Below are 27,246 nucleotides of genomic sequence, written 5' to 3'. Positions count from 1 at the left end.
CCAGCCTGCCTAAAGAGACCATTTGAACTGCCCAGGGAAGCTAGAGGGGCATACGTGTTGTGCCATACATATGTGGAAAAATAGACACAAATGCAGTGTAATTCAATACTTTTATGACTACATTTCTCTGACACAGTGGACTTTATCAAGTCACAAACAGACTTTATAAAACCCACTGTGTGGGTGAAACGTTGTCGCTAAAGGATCACATTATACTGCATTTGTGTCTATTTTTACATTGTGTTGGTATTTTATACCATTTATCTCTGCCATACATATGTACAGAGACCTAAGCCTGAGAGCAAGAAGGGTCTGAGTGTGAAAAACAGTTACATGGGGAGCCCAACTACTAACAACAGTGTATATTACATTTTAGAGAATACTGCACATTTTTGCATCTGCTACTTTGTGTTGGGTTGTGAAGGGTATGTTAGTGATATTTTTTAATCTATGATCTCACCCCTAATTGTTTTTATTTTTTAGGTTCTTTGTCACTTCCTGCTTATTCTGCCCAACATACGGAGCGATCCATCTCTCTCTTCATCTGCACTCATTCTCGTCCAGGCTATCTACAAACATAAAGCTGGTCTCTATTGGCTGATCAAAAATGGTTTGTGAAACACAATGCCCTAGTAACTAGGTATTCCTAATATGGATACCTCCTTTTATTTCTGCTTCATTTCCAGACAGTGTTATGAAAGTATCACACCTCTTCTCATTGCCTCGAGACATATCATTACTTGTCTTCGTTAATAAAACAAAGATTTCTATTGAACTTGGGCAGCATAGCCTGTTGGTGGGCATTTTTGGCTGAAAGATCATTTTGTTGGAGATTTTAAAACTCTGGACATGCTGCAACAACAATATAGCTGAAGTGGTAATTTTTTTAAAGGGGCATTAGTTTCTGGTCAGTATTGGAAAAAAACTGAATTGCTTTAAAAATTTTATTAAATGTTTCTAATATTTTTACTTTCTAGCTTATTGGTGAAAGTTTATACATTATGTGGAGCATAAGTATTCATTTATACTGACAGCATTTAGTGATGTATGGTTTAATGATGGCTTACTAATTGCTCGAGGATGACTTATGCGGTGGATATTGGCTGAGATCAGAATAATATTTAGAAGGAAAAATTTGAGATCAGCTTTATCAGGTCACTTGCATTCTGTAATTAATGGTATACCCTTATAGTTTTAATGGAACAATAAACTCTTTAAATATAAATACTTTTATGCAGGAATATGGGAACAAATGCTGCTACCTTGCCTGCGAAGCCCCAGCATGTTTGTACAGCGAGAAGGCGTACATGTCATAACCTCCTTTATGTTGCTGACTCTTGAGACAAAGGTAAGAATCATATTACATTTGTTCTCTTTCACATTTGTGATTTAAATCATTACAGTGTGTTTAGAATAGCTGCTGAAGTTCTCAGAGTGTCATTGATATTAGAGGGGTTGTGCACCACTTATTTTTTCAAAATATGAAATTTTGAGAATATTTTATCATTTTTATATGTCAAACACTGCTGCACATAATTTTTTGTCATTAAACATCAACAATAACTTAAGGAATCCATTCTTTGTCTCTGGGGCGAGGACATGGATATACAATATAGAGTACAGTATGGTCATTGCTCCTTAACCCTTTCAGGGTCGGAACCAATAATCTGAAACTTGCTCTCAGGGTCGGAGAACTTGCAAAAAAAAAAAAAAATATTTACAATGATAGAGAATCTTTATCTGAAGGAAATGAAACCAAAAGTGCGAAATTTGATGGAAAATTTACAGAATGACGCTCTCGCAAACTTAACAGTCTCTGCGATATTTACGCATTGGTGATTTCGCTCTCTTTGAGCCTTATTTTCAAGCAATTCCATTGTTCCAGTTAACCAGACTCATAGCTGTTTGACTAGTATTACTTCTATTCTGTCAATTGAGTACAAGTAACTGTCCATTTGCCTATTTCAGCTACCCAATAAAGTGATTAGAAATTGGTAATTTGGCCAATTTCACACAAAATTAAAAAATTGCCAGTTTCAAAATTGGGTTCGGAATAAGCAATGTAGACATTTCTGGCACTAAAACAGCATTTACTCTGTTCATTAGTCTAGTCCTCAGGCCTCTCCTATATTACGCTTGCTTTCCATTTTGAATTTTTATTCACACAAAAAATAGATTTACTGTTAAGCTGAATACTACATTATTGTAATAATTGTATAAATAATAATAGCGCATTCATTTATGTATAGTAGACCCGCCAATTGGACAACCGATGTAATTTGTATGCTCTGGAATATCAGCAAAAATCGAACATTTCCTCTATTTTGAGCTCAGTTTCAAGCTAATTTCACTCCTGAAACCAATCAAAATCATATCTTTTTGTGTAAAATATCTTCCATTCTATCAAACCAAGAAATTGAGAATACAGCCATAAAAACCATACAAAAAACTCCGTAAGGTTACTGTTTTAAACCAAAAACACGGTCAAAGTATTTTTTCCCATTATGTACTACAAGCTGCAGGATTTTTCTTATATTGTGCACACTTACCGCTCACAGCTTGTCTGAGTGAGCTTAACTCATGGCGTAATACTAAAGGACCAACCAGTGCTTCAAAGCCATAGAACAATGGGACCCATCCTGAAATCACACCTATCTAACTTTCATGCGAGCTCCAGTATTGGTATTAATGTAGCTGTGTAAAATTATAGTGGGTATATTATGTGATTATTATTGTAACTTAAGACTTTTCATTTTTTTTGCAGCATTTTGAGTCTTTGCTCAAGGACTTATTAATCATTTCGGATAAGTTCTGTGAGTTACGGCGACAAGTGAGCAAGGCAGAAGGCGAAGAGCTCAAACAGAGTAACTTGTGTGTCTTACAAATTTTTAAGCAATTATTTTTACAGGTAAGAATACCTTTATTCTCTTTCCTCTTAATTCTCTATTCTATACTTTATTCTTTTCATAGCTCTCATTTTTCATATTCCTTATTCTTTCATGACTTTGTCTCTTGTTTTTTGTATTTTAATTTTCTAGTTTCCTCACCCATTTGTATGTGGCTGTTAAGGCAGCCATTATTCTTTTCCCAAATCTCATTTTCTTTTTTTCTTTTTTTGTAAGCAGTGGGCAGACTCTTTTCTCATAAGATAATATAATATATATAAAAATTCTATGGTGAATGTATCAACCATTGTTAGACGTTTAGCATTCCAGATGTGTGGTTGCCAGTGGGGTTGCCACATTTCTATTTTAATATAAATATTTTTGAGCCTCATAAGAAATTTATATTATGTTTAGGACATTTGAAATCTATAATAAAATATTAAGCATGATTGCCTTTAAATGAATATTTTATTATAGGCATTCTTAAGATTTGGCTTTTTTCTTAGTATACAAAGTCTGTCATTTGACTTATGAGTTCCATAACTTGCTGTTGCATAACTTGCTGTTGCATAACTTGCTGTTGCATAACTTGCACATTGGGATCTTTAATCTTGTGCGTTATCTTTGTTTTTATTGTAAAAGACTTTCTTTGAAGTGTAAACTGGGGTAGTCATTCTCATCTCATCTTAACCATTTTCCCAGCTTTTAACAGTTTCTTGTGCACATTTCATTGCTGAAGGAGATGAATGTTAGTTAAACCTATTGATTAGAATGATATTGGTTAAAAGTAAACATCAGGGGCAAGTCTAGGTACAGTAGGGAAGCCTCTTTCCCAGTTATTCCTAATTTCAGTCAAAAACTGAGGCCACATTTTAACTGGACACTATGGAGAGAATAGTTGCATTATATAACCTTCAAAATCATTTATAGCTTTATAAAAACTTCAGTTATGAAGTATTGAGCCAGAAACCTGTGAGGATACAGAGTGCACACATTATATATGTCCAGATGCTTGTGACAAACTGATAGTTTTATTCTCTGGCATAACTCCTAGAACCTTGCCAGGATGCAGAATGTGTATAACATTGTCCAATCTTTGTAAGAATAAATTCTGTGAATTGTATAATTCAAAACTTCATTCTTATTCTTACTTTTCCATTACTTTCTCCAGACTCTGGGGAAAGTTTCCGTTTACTCAGCAATTGGGAATGTTGCAAAAATTAATCAACGACTGCTCTCGTTGCTGAATTACAAGATTTCAGTTACATCTGTGACATGCTGCACTGATGTGTTGATACTTAATATTTTACACAAGGTAAGTATATTGCAGGGAAAGTCATTCCCGGACAGAACTTATCTCACACACACGCACGCACGCACCCACACGCACACACGCACACACACGCACACACACGCACGCACGCACCCACACGCACACACACGCACACACACGCACACACACGCACACACACGCACACACATGTGCACACACGCGCGCACACTCGCGCACGCTCACACACACACACACACACACACACACACACACACACACACACACACACACAGTAGCAATCAGCGAAGAGGCGGGGCCAGGAGCTGTGACTCGACCCCTGCAACCACAAATAGGCGAGTACGTACACACTCACACACACACACTCACACACACACACACTCACACACACACACACACACACACACACACACACTCACACACTCACTCACTCACTCACTCACTCTCTCACTCTCTCACTCTCTCACTCTCTCACTCTCTCTCTTTCTCACTCTCTCTCACTCTCTCTCAGTATTAGATATAATGAATAAACAAAATAATGTACAGGGGATGTGAACCTTAGTCTGTAAATTGACAGTCTGATGCTATACCATCTCCACTGTCAATTTGCAGACTGTGGTTCATGCCCCCAGTCCATCTTTCTGTTTATTCATTGACAGTTGTTTATTACAACTTATTCTAAGCTCACTAGATATAATGTTTACTAGGAGAGACAAAATTCTTAATATAAATTATTCAAACCCTGTTAATACAAGGGATTGATGTACAGTATACTGTGTAGTGCTAGTTACAACTTAGGGAAGGAGGAAGAAAAACACAAATATGATTTGACTGGCATTATTAAATTGATAATCAAAAACAGTACATATTTCAGAAAAACTAGATAAAATATTAGTTTGTTATTAGTTGTACTAGAGGGAGATAACTAGCATCTTCCAAGCTTCTGCCATTTTATGTATATATAATACTGGATATAATACATGCAGAGCTACAAAGAAATGAATCTAAATCGCAATTCCTAATACAGGAGGGCCCCGTTTTTACAGCAAGTGGGGTTCCGGGCTGCTGCTGTAAAGCAAAAACATCGCTTAACTTCGACTAAGCGCCCATACTTATCTTGGGTCTAGCTCAGTGGTAAAGTACTGTGGACTCTGATACAGAGTTAGCAGGTTCGAGTCCTGCTGTGGACATAGAGACAATGTTTATATATATATATATATATATAACTGGTGAAACAACCTTTTTTCAATTTAAAATGCATAGAAAAGCCTGATAACATGTTTACACTATCATGTATTAAGTGAGCAATAGAGCTAGATCTGAAAAAGGCATGTACAGTACACACAATCCTTATTCTTCTTTCAACACACTGGCAGTATCCCACTGAAACAGGGTGGCCCTAAAAGAAAAACAAAAGTTTCTATATTTAACTTTACTAATGTACACAGGAGAAAGGGTTACTAGGCCCTTGCTCCTGGCATTTTAGCTACCTCTTACATCACGCATGGCTTATGGAGGAAGAATTCTGTTCCACTTTCCCATGGAGATAAGAGAAAATAAACCAAAATACGAACTAGTAAGAAAATAGAAGAAAACCCAGAGGGGTGTGTATATATATGCTTGTACATACATGTGACTTAAGTAGAAGTAGCAAGACGTACCTGAAATCTTGCGCTTGGTAGGACAATAGTACCTCCCTGGGTGGTTGCTGTCTACCAACCTACTACCTAGGACACATTACTTACCTTAAAATATTTTTGTCCTGGCTTATAGTGAGTGGTCAATATATGTATTGTAGGAAGTCTGAATAAATGAAGAATGGGTATAATTGAAAACCTCTGCATTAGCAAAAAACACTGAAAAGCGAAGCTCAGTAAAGCAGGGCCTGCCTGTATAAAACTCTCAAAAAATTACAGTTAGGTGGTTCACTAAATTTATAGTGGTACAGTATTCACTTGTGACTGCATTGTGGTATTTATACTTAAGTTCCAGGAACAGTTGATGGGCTATGGCATTTTAGAGCAGTTTTTACTGGATTCCTTATGTTGGGACATGATATCGCTTACCCGTCTGCTGTTAGAGAAGGGCTACATTGAATCCTTTCTCAGGTGAGAAAAAGACAATGTCTTTCTAATCCTTTCTTATTTTTTTACAACATTGGCTGTTTTCCACCAAACAGGGCAGCCCAAAGAAGGAAACACATTCACCATCATTCATTCAGCAGATGAGTGAATGATGGTGAATGCATTTCCGTCTCTTGAGTCACCATACCTTGGTGCAAAACAACTGTCGTGGTATTTTGTTTTTCTTTGTTCCCTTGGGAACTTCTTGCTTTAAGAGCATGACTCCATGTAGAATTTTACCCAGTCATTTTTCAATCACTTGCTAGTATTATTGACTTGTCAATAGGTTATCAAGTGAAATACGTAGATATTGGGGTTAGTAATGAGACTGTCTTCATTCTCTGTTGATAATGTTGTGCCTGAAATTGTCTGTCATCAGGTCATCTGTCAACACTCACAAGTACTGGATGATTATGGTGCAAAACCTGAAGGACACCAAGGATATTGACTTGACCTCAGTCGAAGCCTTGCTCCACATTGTCACAAACTTCCAGGTAGGAATGTTAAAAGATACTTTTATTTTCTCATTCAGTTTTTTCACTGTATTACAAAAATCATTGTTGAAAAACATATTTTATAACTGTATAGTATTTAGCTCTATTTCATTAATAAATATAGAATTCAGTAATGAAAGAGTGTCTGTCCTCAGCATGTTTAGTTCAGTGATGTTATATTGCATATATGCAAATGCAACATATTACAGTACTGTCGCATATCTCAAGACTTACTTCCTTAATTAAATTATTTGTTTTTTTCTTTCTATATGTAAGCACTTATAACTTTTTGCTCAGGTATATGCAAGTGCAATAATAGTATTGTTATAATTCTTTCTTTTGTTTTTTAAGTAGCTTACAGTATGCCATAACAGAGTGAAACCCCCTTTCACAGAAATATGCATCACAGTCAGAGAGCCTCTTCAACCTTCTGACTGAGGTTGAGTCATAAAATTGTAATGACAGTTGTAAATAACTCAAAGTTCTGAGGGTTTCAACCCATTTCAAGCCAGTGGTAAAACTAGCAGGCTAGTGCGTCTTCCCCTCTACTATACATTTCACAACTGTGTTGTTGATAATTGTCTGTAAAAACCAGCATTATGGTCACAGTGGGACCAATGTTAATGTTCTTATGGTCTATAGAAATACACCTATTTGCACGAATCTTGTTAGACCAGCATGGTACAGTGGATAGTGCACTGGTCTGCTAGCTTTAGGTCTACCTTGCCATGGGTTCATATTTATGTCCAAAAGCTTTCTCACTTTTCATCAGGGAGTGTTTATGACACTTTTTTCCAAGCTTTGCATCATAAGTAATTTACAATATTGTAATATCCTCAGGTAACTTCAATACTTGTACTCTACCGATCTTCCCTGGATGACTTATATAAAGAGTGTCCAAAGAAAAGAGAAGTTATGTTAAAATGGAATGATGAGATTCATAGTCGCATTAATGTCAAAGAAGACATCAAGGTAAGAAGCTTGAGGTTTAGCACTTCACAGAAATAATAATAGTCTCTGAATATTAAGATAGTATATAATGTATGGGGAACTGGAGAAAAATCCTTCCTCCAGAAGCCAAGCGTGTCATAAGAGGTGACTAAAATGCCAGCAGCAAGGATCTAGTAACCCCTTCTCCTGTATAAATTTCTAAATGTAAAAATAAGAAAAACTTTGAAAGCGTTTCTTCTTGTTCAGGTCACTCTGCCTTTGCGGGAAACTGCTTTTTTGTTAAAAAAAATCATTCTAAGATTCTTCATCTCTTTGTCTTCTATTAAATCCTTCAAGAGGCTCAATTAATAAATACTCTATTTTCTAAAATTAATTTTTCTTTTCAACAAGTTCTGATTTTCTTTTTAGGTTGAGGCATCCAAGCTGGAGAAGCAGATTGTTGAATCACTAGATAAGGACCCACACGAGGCCATCCGCCTGGCTGTTGTGTGTATCTCAACTTTCACAGGTGCTACAGAGTATCTCAATCAAGTAAATGCTCCATTGTTTTCTTAGTTCTTTCATGATAATTGTACTTTTCATTCACCTCCATTAAAACACTTCTTATCAGATGTTATATTCTGGGAAAGTAATTGACTTATTTTCAACCTGTTTTTCTAATACCAATGCTATTTTTTATTAACTGTATGCTTAAGCCAATTTCTCTGCATTCCCAATTTAGGTTAGGTTAATGTCAATTAATTTTAACCAGGTACAACATAAAAATATCACCAATAAATGCCATAATGCATAAATTTGTTACACTTAATGTATGATCAAGCAACAGGGAGACTTCACCCCCCCCCCCCCCACTAAATATGTGAACTTCACAGTTTAATGTCATAGTAGTTGTACTGATGTTTTTCAGTCGTAGCAAAATACCCATGTTTACTGAGGAGCATATTTTTGCTATTTTCAGTAGCAATTTTTTTTTTTATGTAGTTTTACTTAAGAAATCTTAACAATGCATTATGTTAGGATTCTGTAAATAATGATGAACATTTTATGCACCAGCTGCCCTTCAAGGAGAAAGTGCCTTAATAATGAAGGGCTCTTGATCTGATGAATTGGAGCTGCCTTCCTCTTCCTTGGATCAGACCTGATTACTACCATTTAATCATGCCATATGTAACCCTTATAGGTTTATTGCTTCACAATGAATTAAAATAATCATATATAACAGCTGTGCTCATGTTACATTATCAAGTTTTTTTTAACTAACAGTTTCTGAATAAAATATTAGTTGTGTATTGTAAAGTAGTGAATCTGTGATATAAATATACTATATTTTTCTTGCAGACATGTGCAGTGACAGTCTTCCAAGGGTTGGTGTTTCTGCTGAGTTCACAAGACTTCGATTATTCTCCGATGAGGTATCATTCAGCTCTACAGAGAGCAGTAATTGATGGACTGCGGGAGCTGGTAGAAAAGTATGATTTAGCATCATGTCTCTCTTTCTTCTATTCACCATCTTTTATCTTCATTGTTTTTTCTGTTTTTTACTACATCAGTTGCTTCACATCAGAGTAGGATGACCCAAAGAAGAAAATATATGCGCTCTCATTCATTTAATAGCTGTCTTACCAGTAATGCATGGACATCATAGTTCAAATCACACCACAGTCTAGACTATCCCTGCTCAACCTTCAGAGTCCAGGCACCGTGCTTCTTACTTTTAAAAGCAGCTCATCAAATCCCAAATACTACTTGTTTTCACTTAAACTGATTTTAACACACTGGCATATTTCTGTGCAATAATCAAGCCAGTATCACTCAAAACCTTCTCCATCCCTTCCTTCCAACTCTTCCTGGGATATTTCCTGCTCCTTCCATCCATCATGGATTTATATACCTTCTTTGCCAACTTGTTCTGCTCCAGCCTTTCTAAATGTCCAGACCATTTAAACAACCCTTTCTCAGTTACTTAAATACATGTATACATTATCACTTTTCATAGACTGATGTTAAACCTGAAAATATTTGTAGCTAACAGAAATTTGTCTTCCACTTTTGTATTCTGGAAATCATTGCAACTCCTAGGGAAGTAAAAATGAAAAGGAGATTAGTGTCATTTTATTTGTTTCTTATTTTTTAATACACCAACTGTCTTTCACTGAGGAAGAGTGGCAAAAAAAAAACAAAAAAATTCATTCACTATAATTCATTCAATTGCTGACTTGCCCGACGTACGCTGTCATCACATTTCTGATGACCATCTGAACTGCAACATCCTTACCTCTTCTTCAAAGTGTAATCACTGTACTTCCACCTTCAGGGCTCAAGTTTGTCTAACCAGTTTTCCTGAATCCCTCCATAAATGTTACGTTGCTCACGCTCCAACAGTGAAACAAGCTTCCAGAGTGAAACATAATTTGTAATAAAGCAAGAGCATTTTAAGCAAAGTCTGTAAATTGGGAAGTTGCCAGTAGACTCTTAACTGACTTCAAGGGAAAACTTGCCAAGTTTCTTAATTTGCCAAGCTACATTTTCTATGCTAGACTGTGTGCAGTGAGCACCAACAGTTTGTTTAACAAGACCATCAGTCAAGAGCCTTGGTCTGAGACTGGATCACTTGAGTGATGATTGCCAGGACTATCAGCAGGTGGCATAATCATTTTTTTTTTTTAATAACAGCGGGACAAGCATTTTTCTTTGATGACTTATGTTAAAAACATTGCTAGTCCATGTAGAACTGTATAAAAATTGTCAGTACCTTTTTTGCAGATTTAACATGGACTGGAGAAAGTGTTATGCTTCTGTGTGTCTGATGGCCAAGTTATGTGATGTTGTAAATATTCCAGGCATTTCCCCACAGGTCAGTACTATTTGCATTTACCAGTTTGTGGTTACAGAAGTGGTTATGTTCATGGCTATTTGGAGTTGAAATATACTTTATCTAAAGTGATCTCTTCGGTAAACACACATTCTTTGATCTGAAAAATGCATTTCTGTATAACCAGCCCTGGTGGGCTCACAGCTTTTGTTGCCTTTCCTGTCTGTTGTATTCTTGATGGTACCTTACCTTTGATGAGTTTCTGGAGTCCAGCCATGCTCCAGGCTCATCGGGTGCTAGCCTGGTCAACCAGGCTGTTGCTGCTGGTGGCCGGCAGCCCCACATATCCATCACAGCCTGGTTGATGGTGGCTTCTGAGTCTTGTGGGGGGTCCCAGCTGATGTTTTTGGATTGAATTGGCTTATCTTTGGTATCAAAATATTTGCAAAAGAATGTCCTTTTAATTTTAGAGATATTTTTTTTCCAAAACTGCACATGTATTGTCTGAGCATTCATGTACTACCCACTTATTTCTGTCTGCTTGTCCTCTCCCCTCTACTTCAGGTAAGAGAATGGCAGTCATTAATTTTGAGGGTTATGTCAATTACCTCGTTCTGTTTAATGATATAGTTTTCAACTTTCAGGTTAAAGTGTGCACACTGAAGGCCATGAACTCTTGTATCAGTGGCTTTATACCACCAGTCATGTCAATGTTGGTGAACAGTGAGCAGATGGAGAACAACAGCGTTGAACTTATGGGCAGGGTATGTATAGTGTTTAGTATTTTTTTTTAACACATCAGCCGTTTCCCACTGCTGTTGGGTGACCTGAAAATGAAGAAACATTTTCTACATCACTCACCCCATCACTGTCTTGGCAGAGGCTTACCAATACTACGGTTCAAAAACTGCAACATATCTCCACCCCTTCTTCAGTATTTATCTTTCATAAGTATTATAGTGGTAGGTTGGTAGACAGCAATCACCCAGGGGGGTACCACCATCCTGCCAAGCGAGTGTGAAACGAAAGCCTGTAATTGTTTTACATGATGGTAGGATTGCTGGTGTCTTTTGTCTGTCTCATAAATATGTAAGATTACAGGTACGTCTTGCTACTTCTACTTACACTTAGGTCACACTACACATACATGTACATGTTTATTTATACACACTCATCTGAGTTTTCTTTGATTTTATCTTAATAGTTCTTGGTCTTATTACTTTTCCTTTTATATCCATGGGGAAGTGGAATTAGAATCTTTCCTCCATAAGCCATGCGTGTTGTAAAAGTTAACTAAAATGCCAGGAACAATGGGCTAGTAACCCCTTTTCCTGTAATAATTACTAAAAAGAATAAGTAGAAGAAAATTGTCAAAGTGGGAAGTCTGAATGTGCGTGGATGTTGTGCAAATGATAAGAAAGAGATGATTGTGGATGTTATGAATGAGAAGAAGCTGGATGTCCTGGCTTTAAGTGAAACAAAGCTGAAGGGGGTGGGAGAGTTTCAATGGAGAGGAATAAATGGGATTAGGTCAGGGGTTTCAAATAGAGTTAAAGCTATACAAGGAGTAGCAATATGTTGAAGGATAAGTTATGGCAGGAAAAGAGGGACTATAAATGTATTAATTCAAGGATTATGTGGAGTAAAATAAAGGTTGGATGTGAAAAGTGGGTTATAGTAAGCGTATATGCACCTGGAGAAGAGAGAAGTGTAGAGGAGAGAGAGAGATTTTGGGAAATGTTGAGTGAATGCGTGGGGAGTTTTGAACCAAGTGTGAGAGTAATGGTGGTTGGGGATTTCAATGCTAAAGTGGGCAAAAATGTTGTGGAGGGAGTAGTAGGTAAATTTGGGGTGCCAGGGGTAAATGGAAATGGGGAGCCTTTAATTGAGCTATGTGTAGAAAGAGGTTTGGTAATAAGTAATACATATTTTATGAAGAAGAGGATAAATAAATATAGAAGGTATGATACAGCACGTAATGAAAGTAGTTTGTTAGATTATGTATTGGTGGATAAAAGGTTAATGGGTAGGCTCCAGGATGTACACGTTTATAGAGGGGCAACTGATATATCGGATCATTATTTAGTTGTAGCTACAGTTAGAGTAAGAGGTAGATGGGAAAAGAGGAAAATGACAACAACAAGCAAGAGGGAGGTGAAAGTGTATGAACTAAGGGAGGAGGAAGTTCGGGTGAGATATCAGCAACTATTGGCAGAAAGGTGGACTGGTGCAAGTATGAGTAGTGGGGGGGGTTGAAGAGGGTTGGAATAGTTTTAAAAATGCAGTATTAGAATGTGGGACAGAAGTTTGTGGTTATAGAAGGGTGGGCACAGGAGGAAAGAGGAGTGATTGGTGGAATGAAGAATTAAAGGGTGTGATAAAAGAGAAAAAGTTAGCTTATGAGAGGTTTTTACAAAGCAGAAGTGTTATAAGAAGAGTAGAGTATATGGAGAGTAAAAGAAAGGTGAAGAGAGTGCAAAAGGAGAGCAGATGATAGAGTGGGAGAGGTACTGTCAAGAAATTTTAATGAAAATAAGAAAAATTTTTGGAGTGAGTTAAACAAGTTAAGAAAGCCTTGAGAACGAATGGATTTGTCAGTTAAAAACAGAGTAGGGGAGTTAGTAGATGGGGAGACGGAGGTTTTGGGTAGATGGCGAGAATATTTTGAGGAACTTTTAAATGTTGACGAAGAAAGGGAAGTGGTAATTTCATGCACTGGCCAGGGAGGTATACCATCTTTTAGGAGTGAAGAAGAACAGAATGTGAGTGTGGGGGAGGCGCGTGAGGCATTACGTAGAATGAAAGGGGGTAAAGCAGCTGGAACTGATGGGATCATGACAGAAATGTTAAAAGCAGGGGAGGATATAGTGTTGGAGTGGTTGGTATTTTTGTTTAATAAATGTATGAAAGAGGGGAAGGTACCTAGGGATTGGCAAAGAGCATGTATAGTCCCTTTATATAAAGGGAAGGAGGACAAAAGAGATTGTAAAAATTATAGAGGAATAAGTTTACTGAGTATACCAGGAAAAATTTATGGTAGGGTTATAATTGAAAGAATTAGAGGTAAGACAGAATGTAGGATTATGGATGAGCAAGGAGGTTTCAGAGTGGGTAGGGGATGTGTAGATCAAGTGTTTATATTGAGGCATATATATGAACAGTATTTAGATAAAGGTAGGGAAGTTTTTATTGCATTTATGGATTTAGAAAAGGCATATGATAGAGTGGATAGGGGAGCAATGTGGCAGATGTTGCAAGTATATGGAATAGGTAGTAAGTTACTAAATGCTGTAAAGAGTTTTTATGAAGATAGTGAGGCTCAAGTTAGGGTGTGTAGAAGAGAGGGAGACTACTTCCCAGTAAAAGTAGGTCTTAGACAGGGATGTGTAATGTCATCATGGTTGTTTAATATATTTATAGATGGGGTTGTAAAAGAAGTAAATGCTAGGGTGTTCAAGAGACGGGTGGGATTAAATTATGGGGAATTAAATACAAAATGGGAATTGACACAGTTGCTTTTTGCTGATGATACTGTGCTTATGGGAGATTCTAAAGAAAAATTGCAGAGGTTAGTGGATGAGTTTGGGAGTGTGTGTAAAGGTAGAAAGTTGAAAGTGAACATAGAAAAGAGTAAGGTGATGAGGGTATCAAATGATTTAGATAAAAACTGGATATCAAATTGGGGAGGAAGAGTATGGAAGAAGTGAATGTTTTCAGATACTTGGGAGTTGACATGTCAGCGGATGGATTTATGAAGCATGAGATTAATCATAGAATTGATGAGGGAAACAAGGTGAGTGGTGCGTTGAGGTATGTGTGGAGACAAAAAACGTTATCTATGGCGGCAAAGAAGGAAATGTATGAAAGTATAGTAGTACAACACTCTTATATGGGTGTGAAGCTTGGGTTGTGAATGCAGCAGCGAGGAGGTGGTTGGAGGCAGTGGAGATGTCCTGTGTAAGGGCAATGTGGGGTGTAAATATTATGCAGAAAATTCGGAGTGTGGAAATTAGGAGAAGGTGTGGAGTTAATAAAAGCATTAGTCAGAGGGCTGAAGAGAGGTTGTTGAGGTGGTTTGGTCATTTAGAGAGAATGGATCAAAGTAGAAGGACATGGAGAGCATATAAATCTGTAGGGTAAGGAAGGCGGGGTAGGGGTCGTCCTCGAGAAGGTTGGAAGGAAGGGGTAAGGGAGGTTTCGTGGGCAAGGGGCTTGGACTTCCAGCAGACATGCATGAGCGCATTCGATAGGAGTGAATGGAGACAAATGGTATATGGGACCTGACGATCTGTTGGAGTGTGAGCAAGGTAATATTTAGTGAAGGGATTCAGGGAAACTGGTTATTTTTATATAGTCGGACTTGAGTCCTGGAAATGGGAAGTACAATGCCTGCACTCTAAAGAAGGGATTTGGGATATTAGCAGTTTGGAGGGATATGTCGTGTATCTTTATACGTATATGCTTCAAAACTGTTGTGTTCTGAGCACCTCTGCAAAAACAGTGATTATGTGTGAGTGAAGTGAAAGTGTTGAATGATGATGAAAGTATTTTCTTTTTTGGGAGTTTCTTTCTTTTTGGGTCACCCTGCCTCGGTGGGAGACGGCCGACTTGTTAAAAAAAAAATGAATTACACATTAGAATTTAATTTTTTTAACATGCTGGCCATCTCCCACCAAGGCAGGGTGACCCCAAAAAAATTATTACACTATTTACACTATCACTCTCTTGCCAGAGGCACGCAGGTACAACAGTTGAGATGTCCCTCTAAATAGCAAATGTCACAAACCCCTCCTTTCAAGTGTAAGCACTGTGCTTCCCACCTCCAGGACTCCAGTCCAGCTAACCAGTTTCCCTGAATCCCTTTGAATATAGAACATTATATAGACAAATCTAAAATTAAAGCCAGTACTTATAAATGAAGTTAATTAATTAGTTATACCATTACAATATCAGAAACTGATAATCTAAAAATGCCATAATGACATTGAAGAATTAGAGATTTTTTACACTTTATTTCAAATATGATAGTTTGAATGTTAAGTCATTATGATAGTGTAGTAGGAAGTTAACTCACAACATACATTACTTCTTTGGTTTTTCCAATTTAACTTCATTTTTACTGTTAAGAATGGGTGAAATGTGATTTGTTCTCATCCAATCCTCCTCTTTACAAATCTCCTTTCGTCTCTCCTTATACTGGTATATTCATTTCCAACACTTTTCAGGTACTAAGTATATACCTGGGTGACAGAGACTGGGAGGTGAGGGACTCAGCATTAGAGATTCTTGTCACCTGCATGAAGCTAGCCAAAGAAAGTAAGTTCTAAATCACTAGCATCATCTTCTTGAATATCCTCTTATTTTGACAGTAAAATTTTGCAGAAGTTAGATTTTTTTTTTTTTTTTACATACTGGTCATCTCCCACCAAGGTAGTGTGACTTGAAAAAGAAAAATCTTTATAAAGCTTTTCTTCTTTTTACATTTAGTAATTTGTTCTATTGTCTAAGTAGTATTATAGTTTATTTACCTAATATTTTAATTACAGTTGATCTGTTCAGTAACTGAGAATGTCATATAATTAATATATCTTATTTAGCAAATAAAAAAAAAGCACCTTTTTAACCAATGTGCAAATGACACCTGCTGATATATTTTTTCCTCCTATAGTATTTCCTTTGCAAACTGTGCAGTCTGGTCTAAGACAGGGGTGGAGGGGCAGTGAACCCCTGAACTATTAACAGATATACAGTATTATGAGTATAAGGGTGCTCCTGGACTTACACTGGTTCGACTTATGATATTTCGACTTTACAGTGGTGCAAAAGCAATTATATTGGAGATGAAACGTGCAATTATTCCAAGTATGAAAATGGCAAGTCTGTAACTTGTATTGATTTATTTACTTTTCAATACTGGTATTTAGTTAGTTCTTCTTTCACCTAACCAGTTGCATCCCACCGAAGCAGTGATTATTATTACAGTGATTATTTGTTAATTTACTCATTCAGTGACAGTAGTTTTTTATTTACTTAATTATTTAGTATATATGTGTTCATTCTAGGTAGTAGGTTGGTAGACAGCAACCGCCCAGGGAGGTACTACCGTCCTGCCAAGTGAGTGTAAAACGGAAACCTGTAATTGTTTTACACGATGGTAGGATTGCTGGTGTCTTTTTTTTCTGTCTCATACACATGCAAGATTTCAGGTACGTCTTGCTACTTCTACTTACACTTAGGCCACACTACACATACATGTACAAGTATATATATACACACACATTCCTCTGGGTTTTCTTCTATTTTCTTTTTAGTTCTTGTTCTTGTTTATTTCCTCTTATCTCCATGGGGAAGTGGAACAGAATTCTTCCTTCGTAAGCTATGCATGTTGTAAGAGGCGACTAAAATGCCGGGAGCAAGGGGCTAGTAACCCCTTGGTGGGATACGGCCGGTTTGTTGAAAAAAAAAAAAGGGAGGAACTTTTGTTTTTCCTTTTGGGCCACCCCGCCTTGGTGGGATACGGCCAGTGTGTTGAAAGAAAGAAGAATATGTATTCATATTTGACTTACAATATTTTCGACTTACGATGGGTTTGTTGTCTTGTAAACCCATCGTAAGTCGAGGAGCGCCTGTGTATTCTTAAAATATGTAGTTAAGTGGTGGTTAGGTTTCACTTTATATATGTATTCAAATTTTCTCGCCTATTGCTAATGAGATGCTGATGTAATTTCTAGAGTATCCGCACTTTGTTGACTGGCTGCTGCGCTACAAACTAAACTTGGCTGTTATGACCGCTCTGGGGGATGTTGAAGGCTATGTAAGAGCCAGTGCTTTCTATGTCCTTGCAAATATAATATCCATCGAGAAGGTATGTTACTCAAGTGTATTTTTTGCTAAAATAATTGTTTTAATGAATAAAACAAGATCATGATGTGAATGTTTTATTTTACCTTGAATTTTATATAGTTTTATTTTCAAAGTTTCAACTATTTTGTCTGAAGAGGCCATATGTGACCTTGTATGAAGATTCTAGTCATTAAATATTGTTAAATATTAGGATTTTCTTGCAAATTCATAAACTAAAAAAAATATGTAATGAGAAAATTTTCTCCATGCATATCATAAGAAGTGACTAACATGCTAGGAGCAAGGGGCTAGTAACCCCTTCTCCTGTATACATTACTAAAGTTAATAAGAGAAACTTTTGTTTTTCTTCTTGGGCCACCCAGCCTCGGTGGGATACAGCTGGTTTGTTGAAAGAAGAAGAGAAAATTTTCTGTTTGAAAGAAAAATGTAATCAGAGATAATAGGCAAATTGTTCTCAGGGAAAATGTCACCACAGGGATGCTATAGAAATTGGTATTTGCCATGAAAATGTTTCTGATTTTATGTAAATGACTTGACAGAAGGAACAGAAAAAGTATATGAATACCTGAGGATGTTTCAAAGATTATGTGCAAAATAAGTGATAAAAATTACTAAATCCTTGCAAGATGACATGGATTAGCTGAGTAAATGGAGTGATAGATGGATAATATAATTTAACATAATAAAGTGTCATATAGTAGAAGTGGAAGAAAGTATTAATAGGCTACTTGAAGAATACTGATCATGATGAAATATTTCTTTTATCCTTGTTTTCCTTGTCTTTTGCATACTTAACTTTTGAATATAGGTATACACAGAATTGAAGGAGGAGAATTTGGCACATAAAGCGCTGACTTTTTCACTGCGGGAAGGAGAATCCACTGTTAGAAAAGCTGCCTTAACTCTTGTACAAGAGCTTTTCTTGGCAGGCAAATACAGGTATGATTGTGATTACAGTTCAGTCATTTACTCTTGCTTTATAGATAACATTACCAGGAAAGTTAGTTGGGATGATAGGAATTAAATGTATATTATAAGTTGCACTTTTTTATGCAGCAGATTTTTATATTCTTGGTACTAGAGATAATATTTGCAAGAAGCATTTTAGCATACCATTATTTATCAGCTACTGGGTATTACAGTTTTCTATAATGATCTTTGACATGTGTATAAAAATGTGTCATGACATAAGTTGCCCTTTTATATGCTAAAAATTCTTGTAAATAATTTATAAAGATAAATAGTCAAAGATTTTAATATATTTCCTTACAAATTCCTTGTTGGAATCAGCCAAGAAGAAATAAATGGTTTGGTCGTAAGAGTTGTACAACATTCTGCAGAAGACCCGGATGACGAGGTACGAATAACATCTCTGGAATTTATTCACACTCACATCCTTTGGACTCTTAATAAATCAGGTAAATCTATTTATTTAACACCATTGTGCTCATTGAAGACTCATCATTTATTTCACTAAAACCATAAAGAAGATTATTCCTGTGTGTTGAAGCTTGTGAACCAATGTTTGAGTAGTGGCCTCTTGCTGAACTTCTTATTACACCAATAATAATTATGATGATTTAGACATATGTGCAATATTTGGGTATCTTTACTTGTAGATGTCTTGCCATCCTGTGGCTTTATCACTACAATACATGAACAAGATGAGGTAATCAGTCTCTCATCCTAGGTGGAGGGACTAATTACCTCATTTTCCATTATTTGCTATTGAGTGCCTGTTGGTGAATCTGTTTTCTTCTTTGGATCACCCTGTCTTGGCAAGGAGACAGCCATTACATTAAAAATATATCTTTATATTTCAATCAAATTTTACTTATAAATGAACAGTACCAACTTTTTTTATACCAGATCATTTTCATCAACAATTTTTTTTTTCCAGGAATGGTTGATGGAGAGTTTCCCCAAGTGACATTTAGCAAAGGCAAGATTATAAAACTAGACAAAGAAAAAGTGAGGAGTCTTGTTTACACTGTTCTCACTTGGTAAGCTGTAAATAATTTTGTTTTTAACACATCAACCCTTGATAATACTTACATATCATAAGACTGATAAACTTCAAAGCAGTCTGTTACAGTATTGCTGGTGATACTTTGGACAATTTATCCAGAATGTCTCATAAATTTTAGTCATTTTTCACTTGTTGAACTGAATTTTAGTGCTATTAATAAAAAATACATTTAACATAAATATGATAAAAAATTGTACTATGTAAAGATCTGTCAATTATGCTTTTTTTTCCTTAGATAGGTGGCTATGTGCACACAACCTTAGTCTTGGCTAGGTAGCATAATATATAATTATGCATGTAGACAGTTTTAAGGTACTATTTTGATTCTTAATACTTGAATGTACAGAAGCTGATGTGAACTGGAATGCTTTGGTTGATTTTGTTTTTTTGGCAATACAGTAAATGACATGGAGTATAAAGTATAGAAATATAGCTTTATATTTTCATTGTGTTACAGGATTTGTGAGTGTGGTTACTTATGCTCTTTACTGACATGTGTGAAGGATCTGGTGATCAGTGTAGCAGCTAAAGCCAGAGAAATTTTCTGCTTCATTAATGAACTTGTCACACGTTATGAGATACATTTGGAAGGCAATGTCAAAACTAGGTTTGTCATAGACTATGTTTTAAAATATGTTTTCTTCAGTAAAGTAGGACCCCCGTATCCATGGGGATATGTTCCAAGGACCTGCTGTGGATGCCAAAAATACGGATAGTAGCAAACACTATAAGTCCTATACATACCTATTATAAAGTTTATTTGATAAATTATGCACAGTAAGTGGAGAATTATCACTTTTTCACTGATGAGAAGCACTTCACAGTTTCTCTTAGGCTTTGAAGAACTGCCATCTTTTCTACTTTTGTGCTTTTGAGTCATTATTATGTGAAATTAAGAGGTATTTTTTGGCCACAGTAAATTGTAGATAACTGAAACCGCAGATACCGAATCAGTGGATGTGGGGGTTCTGCTGTAATTTCATTGTGTAATCTGCCTGAAATGACATTCTGACTGTGAATATGATCCACACACTCAGTTTCGATATCACAGGTTGATTGTACACTACGTACTTATATTTTTTGCTGATGTCACAACTACTGAATTTCCTGTATAGTGCTACATAAGGGTTTATAATTACCATTTTAGTAATAAAAATGCTCCCTTTTGTCTAATAACAGAAGTGGAAACATAAACACATATGCAGTTTAATGTGATCCTTTATTGACAACGTTTTGCCCACACAGTGGGTTTTTTCAAGTCACAAACAGATCTGTTTGTGACTTGAAAAAGCCCACTGTGTGGGCGAAACGTTGTCAATAAAGGATCACATTAAACTGCATATGTGTTTGTTTCCATAGTGTTGGTATTTTATACCATTTATTTTCAATAACAGAAGTACTTGTGATTCTGAAGGAATAAATGAAGCAGCTTTGTTTACATAATTTCTGTAATTGAGTTTTAATTTCATATCAGATGTACCATGTACTGTACCTATACTGTACTTAGATTTTTGCACACCTAGTAAATATTTTCCATGTTTTGGCACTTTCAACTGAAGTATTGTACATATGACTTTCAGAAAACTGTTGGAAAATAGTATTGCAGATACCAAAGTCAAGGATCGCGTGAAAGTGGATGCTCCGAGTGTTGTGAATGTTGCTGGTCATCCCGCTGTCATCATCCCACAGTCTAAAACACTCAGAGATGAAATTGATAAAACCATCAGTGATATTCTTAGCTCTTCATCTCTGGAGTCTGTGACAAAGTAAGATTGGACTCCTGTTTTAAACAAGTGATCATGTTCATTTAATTTTTTTATTTTTATTCATGTTACTTAGTAATATCTCGTATATGAGTAGTTTAGTGGACTGTCAAATAATTTCTTCAATACTTAGTGTAAATTAAATTTGGGATTTTTACTTTTTTTTTTAAATTCAGAATTTCAGGGATCATTGTACATTTTAAATTTTAATTCAGAATTTAGGCAAATTCAGAATGAGAGATATTATTGTATAGGTGGAAGGTTCAGTGGTGCTTAGAACAAGAAAAAAGAGATGAGAAAGTGAAACCAGGAAAAATTTTTATTGTAAGATATATTGGGGTAAATCCCTAATGTTAACAAACCATATATTAACCCGTAAACGGTCCAAACGTATATATACGTTTTTTCAACATTTGAAAGTATGTAAAAAAGTAATCTTTTTTTTTTTTTTTTACATTTGAAAACGTGTAAAAAAACTTTGATCTACTTTTTTTTTTTTTATATGTATTTGAAAATATGTAAAAAAAAGCGTAGATCTACTTTTGGAGCACTGCGCATATGAACATAAATCTGCTTGGACCATTTACAGGTTAATAATCTCATTTGTTGCACTTTATATAAATTACGATACTGCTTGTGAATAGGACAAGAATAAAAGAAAAAAGAACACGTTTTACTTTCTTCCATGTTTTTCGTATTCTTTTTATTTCTGTCAATTTTTTGCTTACATATCTTTCCATGCATTACAGAATTAAGCGATCAGTTAGTGAGTCCATGGACAAGTGTCCTCTCTACTCTAGGGCTTTTCTTCTCACGCTTGAAGATGTTCCAGCAGTGAAGCCAGCATTTCCACTCTCCTGTCTGTTACAAAGCATAGAGAGTCTTTGTCAGTGCAATAGCATCAATGAAGGTAAATTTTTATGAAGATAAATTTATGCACAATAAGATTTTTTGAAAAACACAAGAAATGTAGAGAATAGATGGATATAGAAGATAAATAATTAGGTTATGTAGTTTATTTATCCTGAGATATTCACATTATTTTCATATAGTCGGACTTGAGTCCTGGAAATGGGAAGTACAATGCCTGCACTTTAAAGGAGGGGCTTGGGATATTGGCAGTTTGGAGGGATATGTTGTGTATCTTTATATGTGTATGCTTCTAGACTGTTGTATTCTGAGCACTTCTGCAAAAACAGTGATAATGTGCGAGTGTGGTGAAAGTGTTGAATGATGATGAAAGTATTTTCTTTTTGGGGATTTTCTTTCTTTTTTGGGTCACCCTGCCTCGGTGGGAGACGGCCGACTTGTTGAAAAAAAAAAAAAAAAATTCACATTATAACAATCTGGTTCTTACTACCTTTGCTACCAGTGATAATTCTGATATTTATTCTATTTCCTGCTCCTCTTGGTCTTTCCAATTCTGTACATTGGTGAAACTGGTCACTCACTTTCTGACATACAAAAGAATACAAAGAAAATGTTTTGATTTCTTGACACAAACAACAGTGTTAAAGTCCATAATCATCTCATAATGTAGTCTTCTACCAAAATTATCTGACCAACTTCAAGCTTAGTTTCTATAAGTACTTGCCTTCCCCCATTAAACTGTCAGACAATCTAATCTTCAAAGTAAAAACTATACCTACTACCAATTTACTGCCATGCATGTATGAAACTTGTATACATGTGTGCCGCTGACAGGTGGTGTGGTATACCCCATCCAATAATTATCATGAATAAAACAACACACACACACACACACACATGAACACACACACTTATGCTTATTACTCCCCTCTCCTCACCTCCCACCCACTTTTTCCACATTCCATCCTTACCTATCCTTCTTCATCCCCCAGCTTACCAAACCACTGGTTAAAAAATGCTGAATCTTCAAGATACATAAATGCTATGACCTTGGTTGCTTCCTAACCTCTCTTCACCTGACCTGACCTCTGGCTTTAATAGCTTTTTTCTCTCAACCGCTGCTTGATAATAGAGAGCATTTTCCTTCTGAAGACATTTTCTTAATAATATCTTGCAATTCCAGTTATTTTTCATTCTGGTTAATGCAAAATATTGATTCTGATTTTCCAGATAACAAATACCAAATTAATGAAATGGTTTCATTATTGGACGACATTCTCCTGGACGGAAGCGAACAGCAATCTCATATTGATGACCAACGGGTACGGGACTGTTACTGAGAACTCTCAAGCACCTCTCATGAGGTTTTCATAGATGACTGTGATTAATATGTCACAGAAAGATTATACCCTTGGCTAGCTATTCCTAAGGAAAGAAAACAGAAGAGAGATAAGAGTAATTATTGTTAGAAGGCTAATTAATATCTTAGATGATATAAGAAACTGACTTTGAGAGGAAAATTCTCCATAAATTACAAATTATCAAATTTCCTTTTAATCGTTATAAATTAATTTAAATGAAATGATAAGTCTATGCAGTAATTCTCAAAAATCTCAAACAGGGCAATGAAGGGAATGATCATAATGTCTAAATCATTGTATGTATTTGAGCATTATCTTACTACCATCCTTGTCCTATTTGAATACTGTTTAATATGAGCTATGCAAGTATAAAACATTACCAAATATTTTCCTACTAGAAAATTTGTTTAATAATATATTCTATAAAATAGAAATAACCTAAATGATATATCATGCTTGGTATTTTTTTTCAAGGTGGGCATGGCTACCTGTAAGGGGAATGTAACTTTTTTTTCTTGTTATTCATAAACTCGACTGGGACATTCCATAGGTAGTGTAGCTTTGTACAAAACATAGAATGGTATTAATTTTTGGTACAAAAATATTATGATTTTATATTGAATAGTAATTATGATAGAAAATATTTTACTTATAGTGATACCAGGTAGTTGTTCATTAATACTAATTGTCCTGCTCTAAGTTGTTTATGAAATTAGTTCACATTTACAAGAAGACAGTTGGAAACAAAACTTACAGAGGTACGGGAGGGCCCCGTTTTACAGCACTTTGCTTTACGGTGTTTCCCTAATACAGCACTTTTCAGTTTTACCCATTTTTCATTTATTCAGACTTCCCACAATATGTTCACAACTCACTGTGAACTAAGGATGAAAATATTTTAAGGTAAGTAATGTGTGTACTATATATATGTATTTTAAGCCTCTGCCGTTCATTTAATATATGATAGTGTAAACATGTTATCAGGCTTTTATATGCATTTGAAACTGAAGAAAGATTGATTCACTTTACAGCAGTAGCCTGGAACTTAACCTGTGGGGCCTGCCTGTATTCAGAATTATCAATACAGTATTAAGCTCTAGTAAAGGTACAGTTATTTCCATTGGAAAATAGCCGCATAGTATGCAGTGTCGTCCAAGTTAGATTACTTAAAGCAGTAATGTAAGATATCTCAGCTTAGTCTAGTTTACTGTTACTTTAATAGTAGTATTTGTGGCAGCAGTGGTACTCTTGTATAGAAAAGTGTGAAAGTATGTATTGTGACTATTTATGGGAAACAAAATTTATTTAACTAACCTTGCTGTATTTCAAGAGTTGGGACACATATTACAGATAGCATAACTTGTAATATTTTAGTTACTGCATTTTTTATGGTGCATGAAAAATATTCTTTGTACAGCCAGACCTTGTTAATCAGAATTTTTTTTTTTCATTACTGGCTGTCACCCATCAAGGTACAGTAACCCACAGAGCAAATACCATCATTCATTTAGTAGGAGCCTTGCCAGAGGTGTAGAGACAACATACTTCAGATGACCCTCTCAGTTCATACCACCCCACCAAGGTAGAGTGACTCGAAAATTTAGAGTGAGTGATGCTGAAAGTATTTCTATCACTTTGTTGCCAGGGGTGTGCCAACATTACAGCTCAGATTCCCCTCCAAACTGCAATATATTCGCCCCTTTTTCATAATGCGTGCACTCTAGAGGAGGGGTGGGGATACTGAAGTTTGGAGGGGCATTTGAGCTGTAATGTCAGCATGCTTCTGGCAAGACAGTGAGAGTGAATGATGTTGAAAAATGTTTCTTCTTTTTCGAGTCACTTACTTCGGTGGAAGATGGCCAGTGTGTTAAAAAAAAATGGCATGAGAAGATTTTGGCAAATTATTTACATATGACACAACCTTAATAACTCTTTCTGTCAGAGCCTGGAATTATGCAAGATGAGCACTTCTCTAAGTTATCTAGGGACCTAAATTGGAAAATGTCTGCGATATATAGCAATTCTTTCAACACATCCTCAATGTCTTTCCTAGTTGACACCCGTAATTTTTTTTTTTTTAACAAATCGGCCGTCTCCCACCGAGGCAGGGTGACCCAAAAAGAAAATGCTTTCATCATCATTCAACACTTTCACCTCACACATAATCACTGTTTTTGCAGAGGTGCTCAGAACACAACAGTTTTGAAGCATATACGTATAAAGATACACAACATATCCCTCCAAACTGCTAATATCCTGAAACCCCTCCTTTAGAGTGCAGGCATTGTACTTCCCATTTCCAGGACTCAAGTCTGGCTATATAAAAATAACCGGTTTCCCTGAATCCCTTCACTAAATATTACCCTGCTCACACTCCAACAGATTGTCAGGTCCCAAATACCATTCGTCTACATTCACTCCTATCGAACACGCTCATGCACACCTGCTGGAAGTCCAAGCCCCTCGCCCACAAAACCTCCCTTACCCCTTCCTTCCAACCTTTTCGAGGACGACCCTTATCTCGCCTTCCTTCCCCTACAGATTTAAATGCTCACCATGTCATTCTACTTTGATCCATTCTCTCTAAATGACCAAACCACCTCAACAACCCCTCTTAAGCCCTCTGGCTAATACTTTTATTAACTCCACACCTTCTCCGAATTTTCACACTCCGAATTTTCTGCATAATATTTACACCACACATTGCCCTTAGACAGGACATCTCCACTGCCTCCAACCGCCTCCTCGCTGCTGCATTCACAACCCAAGCTTCACACCCATATAAGAGTGTTGGTACTACTATACTTTCATACATTCCCTTCTTTGCCTCCATAGATAATGTTTTTTGTCTCCACATATACCTCAATGCACCACTCACATTTTTTCCCTCATCAATTCTATGATTAACCTCATCCTTCATAAATCCATCCGCCAACACGTCAACTCCCAAGTATCTGAAAACATTCATTTCTTCCATACTCCTCCTCCCCAATTTGTTATCCAGTTTTTCTTTATCTAAATCATTTGATACCCTCATCACCTTACTCTTTTCTATGTTCACTTTCAACTTTCTACCTTTACACACACTCCCAAACTCATCAACTAGCCTTTGCAATTTTTCTTTAGAATCTCCCATAAGCACAGTATCATCAGCGAAAAGCAACTTTGTCAATTCCCATTTTGTATTTGATTCCCCATAATTTAATCCCACCCGTCTCTTGAACACCCTAGCATTTACTTCTTTTACAACCCCATCTATAAATATATTAAACAACCATGGTGACATTACACATCCCTGCCTAAGACCTACTTTTACCGGGAAGTAGTCTCCCTCTCTTCTACACACCCTAACTTGAGCATCACTATCCTCATAGAAACTCTTTACAGCATTTAGTAACTTACCACCTATTCCATATACTTGCAACATCTGCCACATTGCTCCCCTATCCATTCTATCATATGCCTTTTCTAAATCCATTAATGCAATAAAAACTTCCCTACCTTTATCTAAATGCTGTTCACATATATGCTTCAATGTAAACACTTGATCTACATATCCTCTACCCACTCTGAAACCTCCTTGCTCATCTGCAATCCTACATTCTGTCTTAGCTCTAATTCTTTCAATAATAACCCTACCATACACTTTCCTGGTATACTCAGTAAACTTTTTTTTTTGTCAACAAACCGGCTGTATCCCACCGAGGCAGGGTGGCCCAAAAAGAAAAACGAAAGTTTCTCTTTTTAAATTTAGTAATTTATACAGGAGAAGGTGCTACTAGCCCCTTACTCCCAGCATTTTA

At 36.2% G+C, this 27,246-nt stretch overlaps 1 protein-coding gene across 3 annotated transcripts in view; it reads left to right on the top strand.

Moving 5' to 3' along the window:
* The window catches only part of LOC128695412 (uncharacterized), a 28,895-nt gene extending 3,006 nt beyond the window's left edge, over positions 1–25,889 (top strand). For 2 of the 3 annotated variants that reach the window (XM_070095590.1, XM_070095588.1), the window contains 20 exons: positions 484–610; positions 1,239–1,348; positions 2,765–2,908; positions 4,057–4,200; positions 6,163–6,284; positions 6,679–6,793; positions 7,634–7,765; positions 8,153–8,275; positions 9,083–9,213; positions 10,508–10,598; positions 11,201–11,320; positions 15,782–15,872; positions 17,288–17,421; positions 18,229–18,359; positions 18,711–18,838; positions 19,321–19,423; positions 19,907–20,056; positions 21,030–21,215; positions 21,962–22,122; positions 23,313–25,889. In XM_070095590.1, the coding sequence (XP_069951691.1) occupies positions 484–610; positions 1,239–1,348; positions 2,765–2,908; positions 4,057–4,200; positions 6,163–6,284; positions 6,679–6,793; positions 7,634–7,765; positions 8,153–8,275; positions 9,083–9,213; positions 10,508–10,598; positions 11,201–11,320; positions 15,782–15,872; positions 17,288–17,421; positions 18,229–18,359; positions 18,711–18,838; positions 19,321–19,423; positions 19,907–20,056; positions 21,030–21,215; positions 21,962–22,122; positions 23,313–23,422 (2,553 nt within the window). In that variant the 3' untranslated portion in view covers positions 23,423–25,889. The remainder of the gene's footprint in view (positions 1–483; positions 611–1,238; positions 1,349–2,764; positions 2,909–4,056; positions 4,201–6,162; positions 6,285–6,678; positions 6,794–7,633; positions 7,766–8,152; positions 8,276–9,082; positions 9,214–10,507; positions 10,599–11,200; positions 11,321–15,781; positions 15,873–17,287; positions 17,422–18,228; positions 18,360–18,710; positions 18,839–19,320; positions 19,424–19,906; positions 20,057–21,029; positions 21,216–21,961; positions 22,123–23,312) is intronic. The other variant, XM_070095589.1, reaches the window with a different exon arrangement.
* The last annotated feature ends 1,357 nt before the right edge of the window (positions 25,890–27,246 follow it).

This window comes from Cherax quadricarinatus, chromosome 50 (genome assembly GCF_038502225.1).
Source record: "Cherax quadricarinatus isolate ZL_2023a chromosome 50, ASM3850222v1, whole genome shotgun sequence".
NCBI lineage: Eukaryota > Metazoa > Arthropoda > Malacostraca > Decapoda > Parastacidae > Cherax > Cherax quadricarinatus.
Note: the sequence above shows the minus strand (reverse complement) of the source record. Positions and strands in the feature narration are given on the sequence as shown.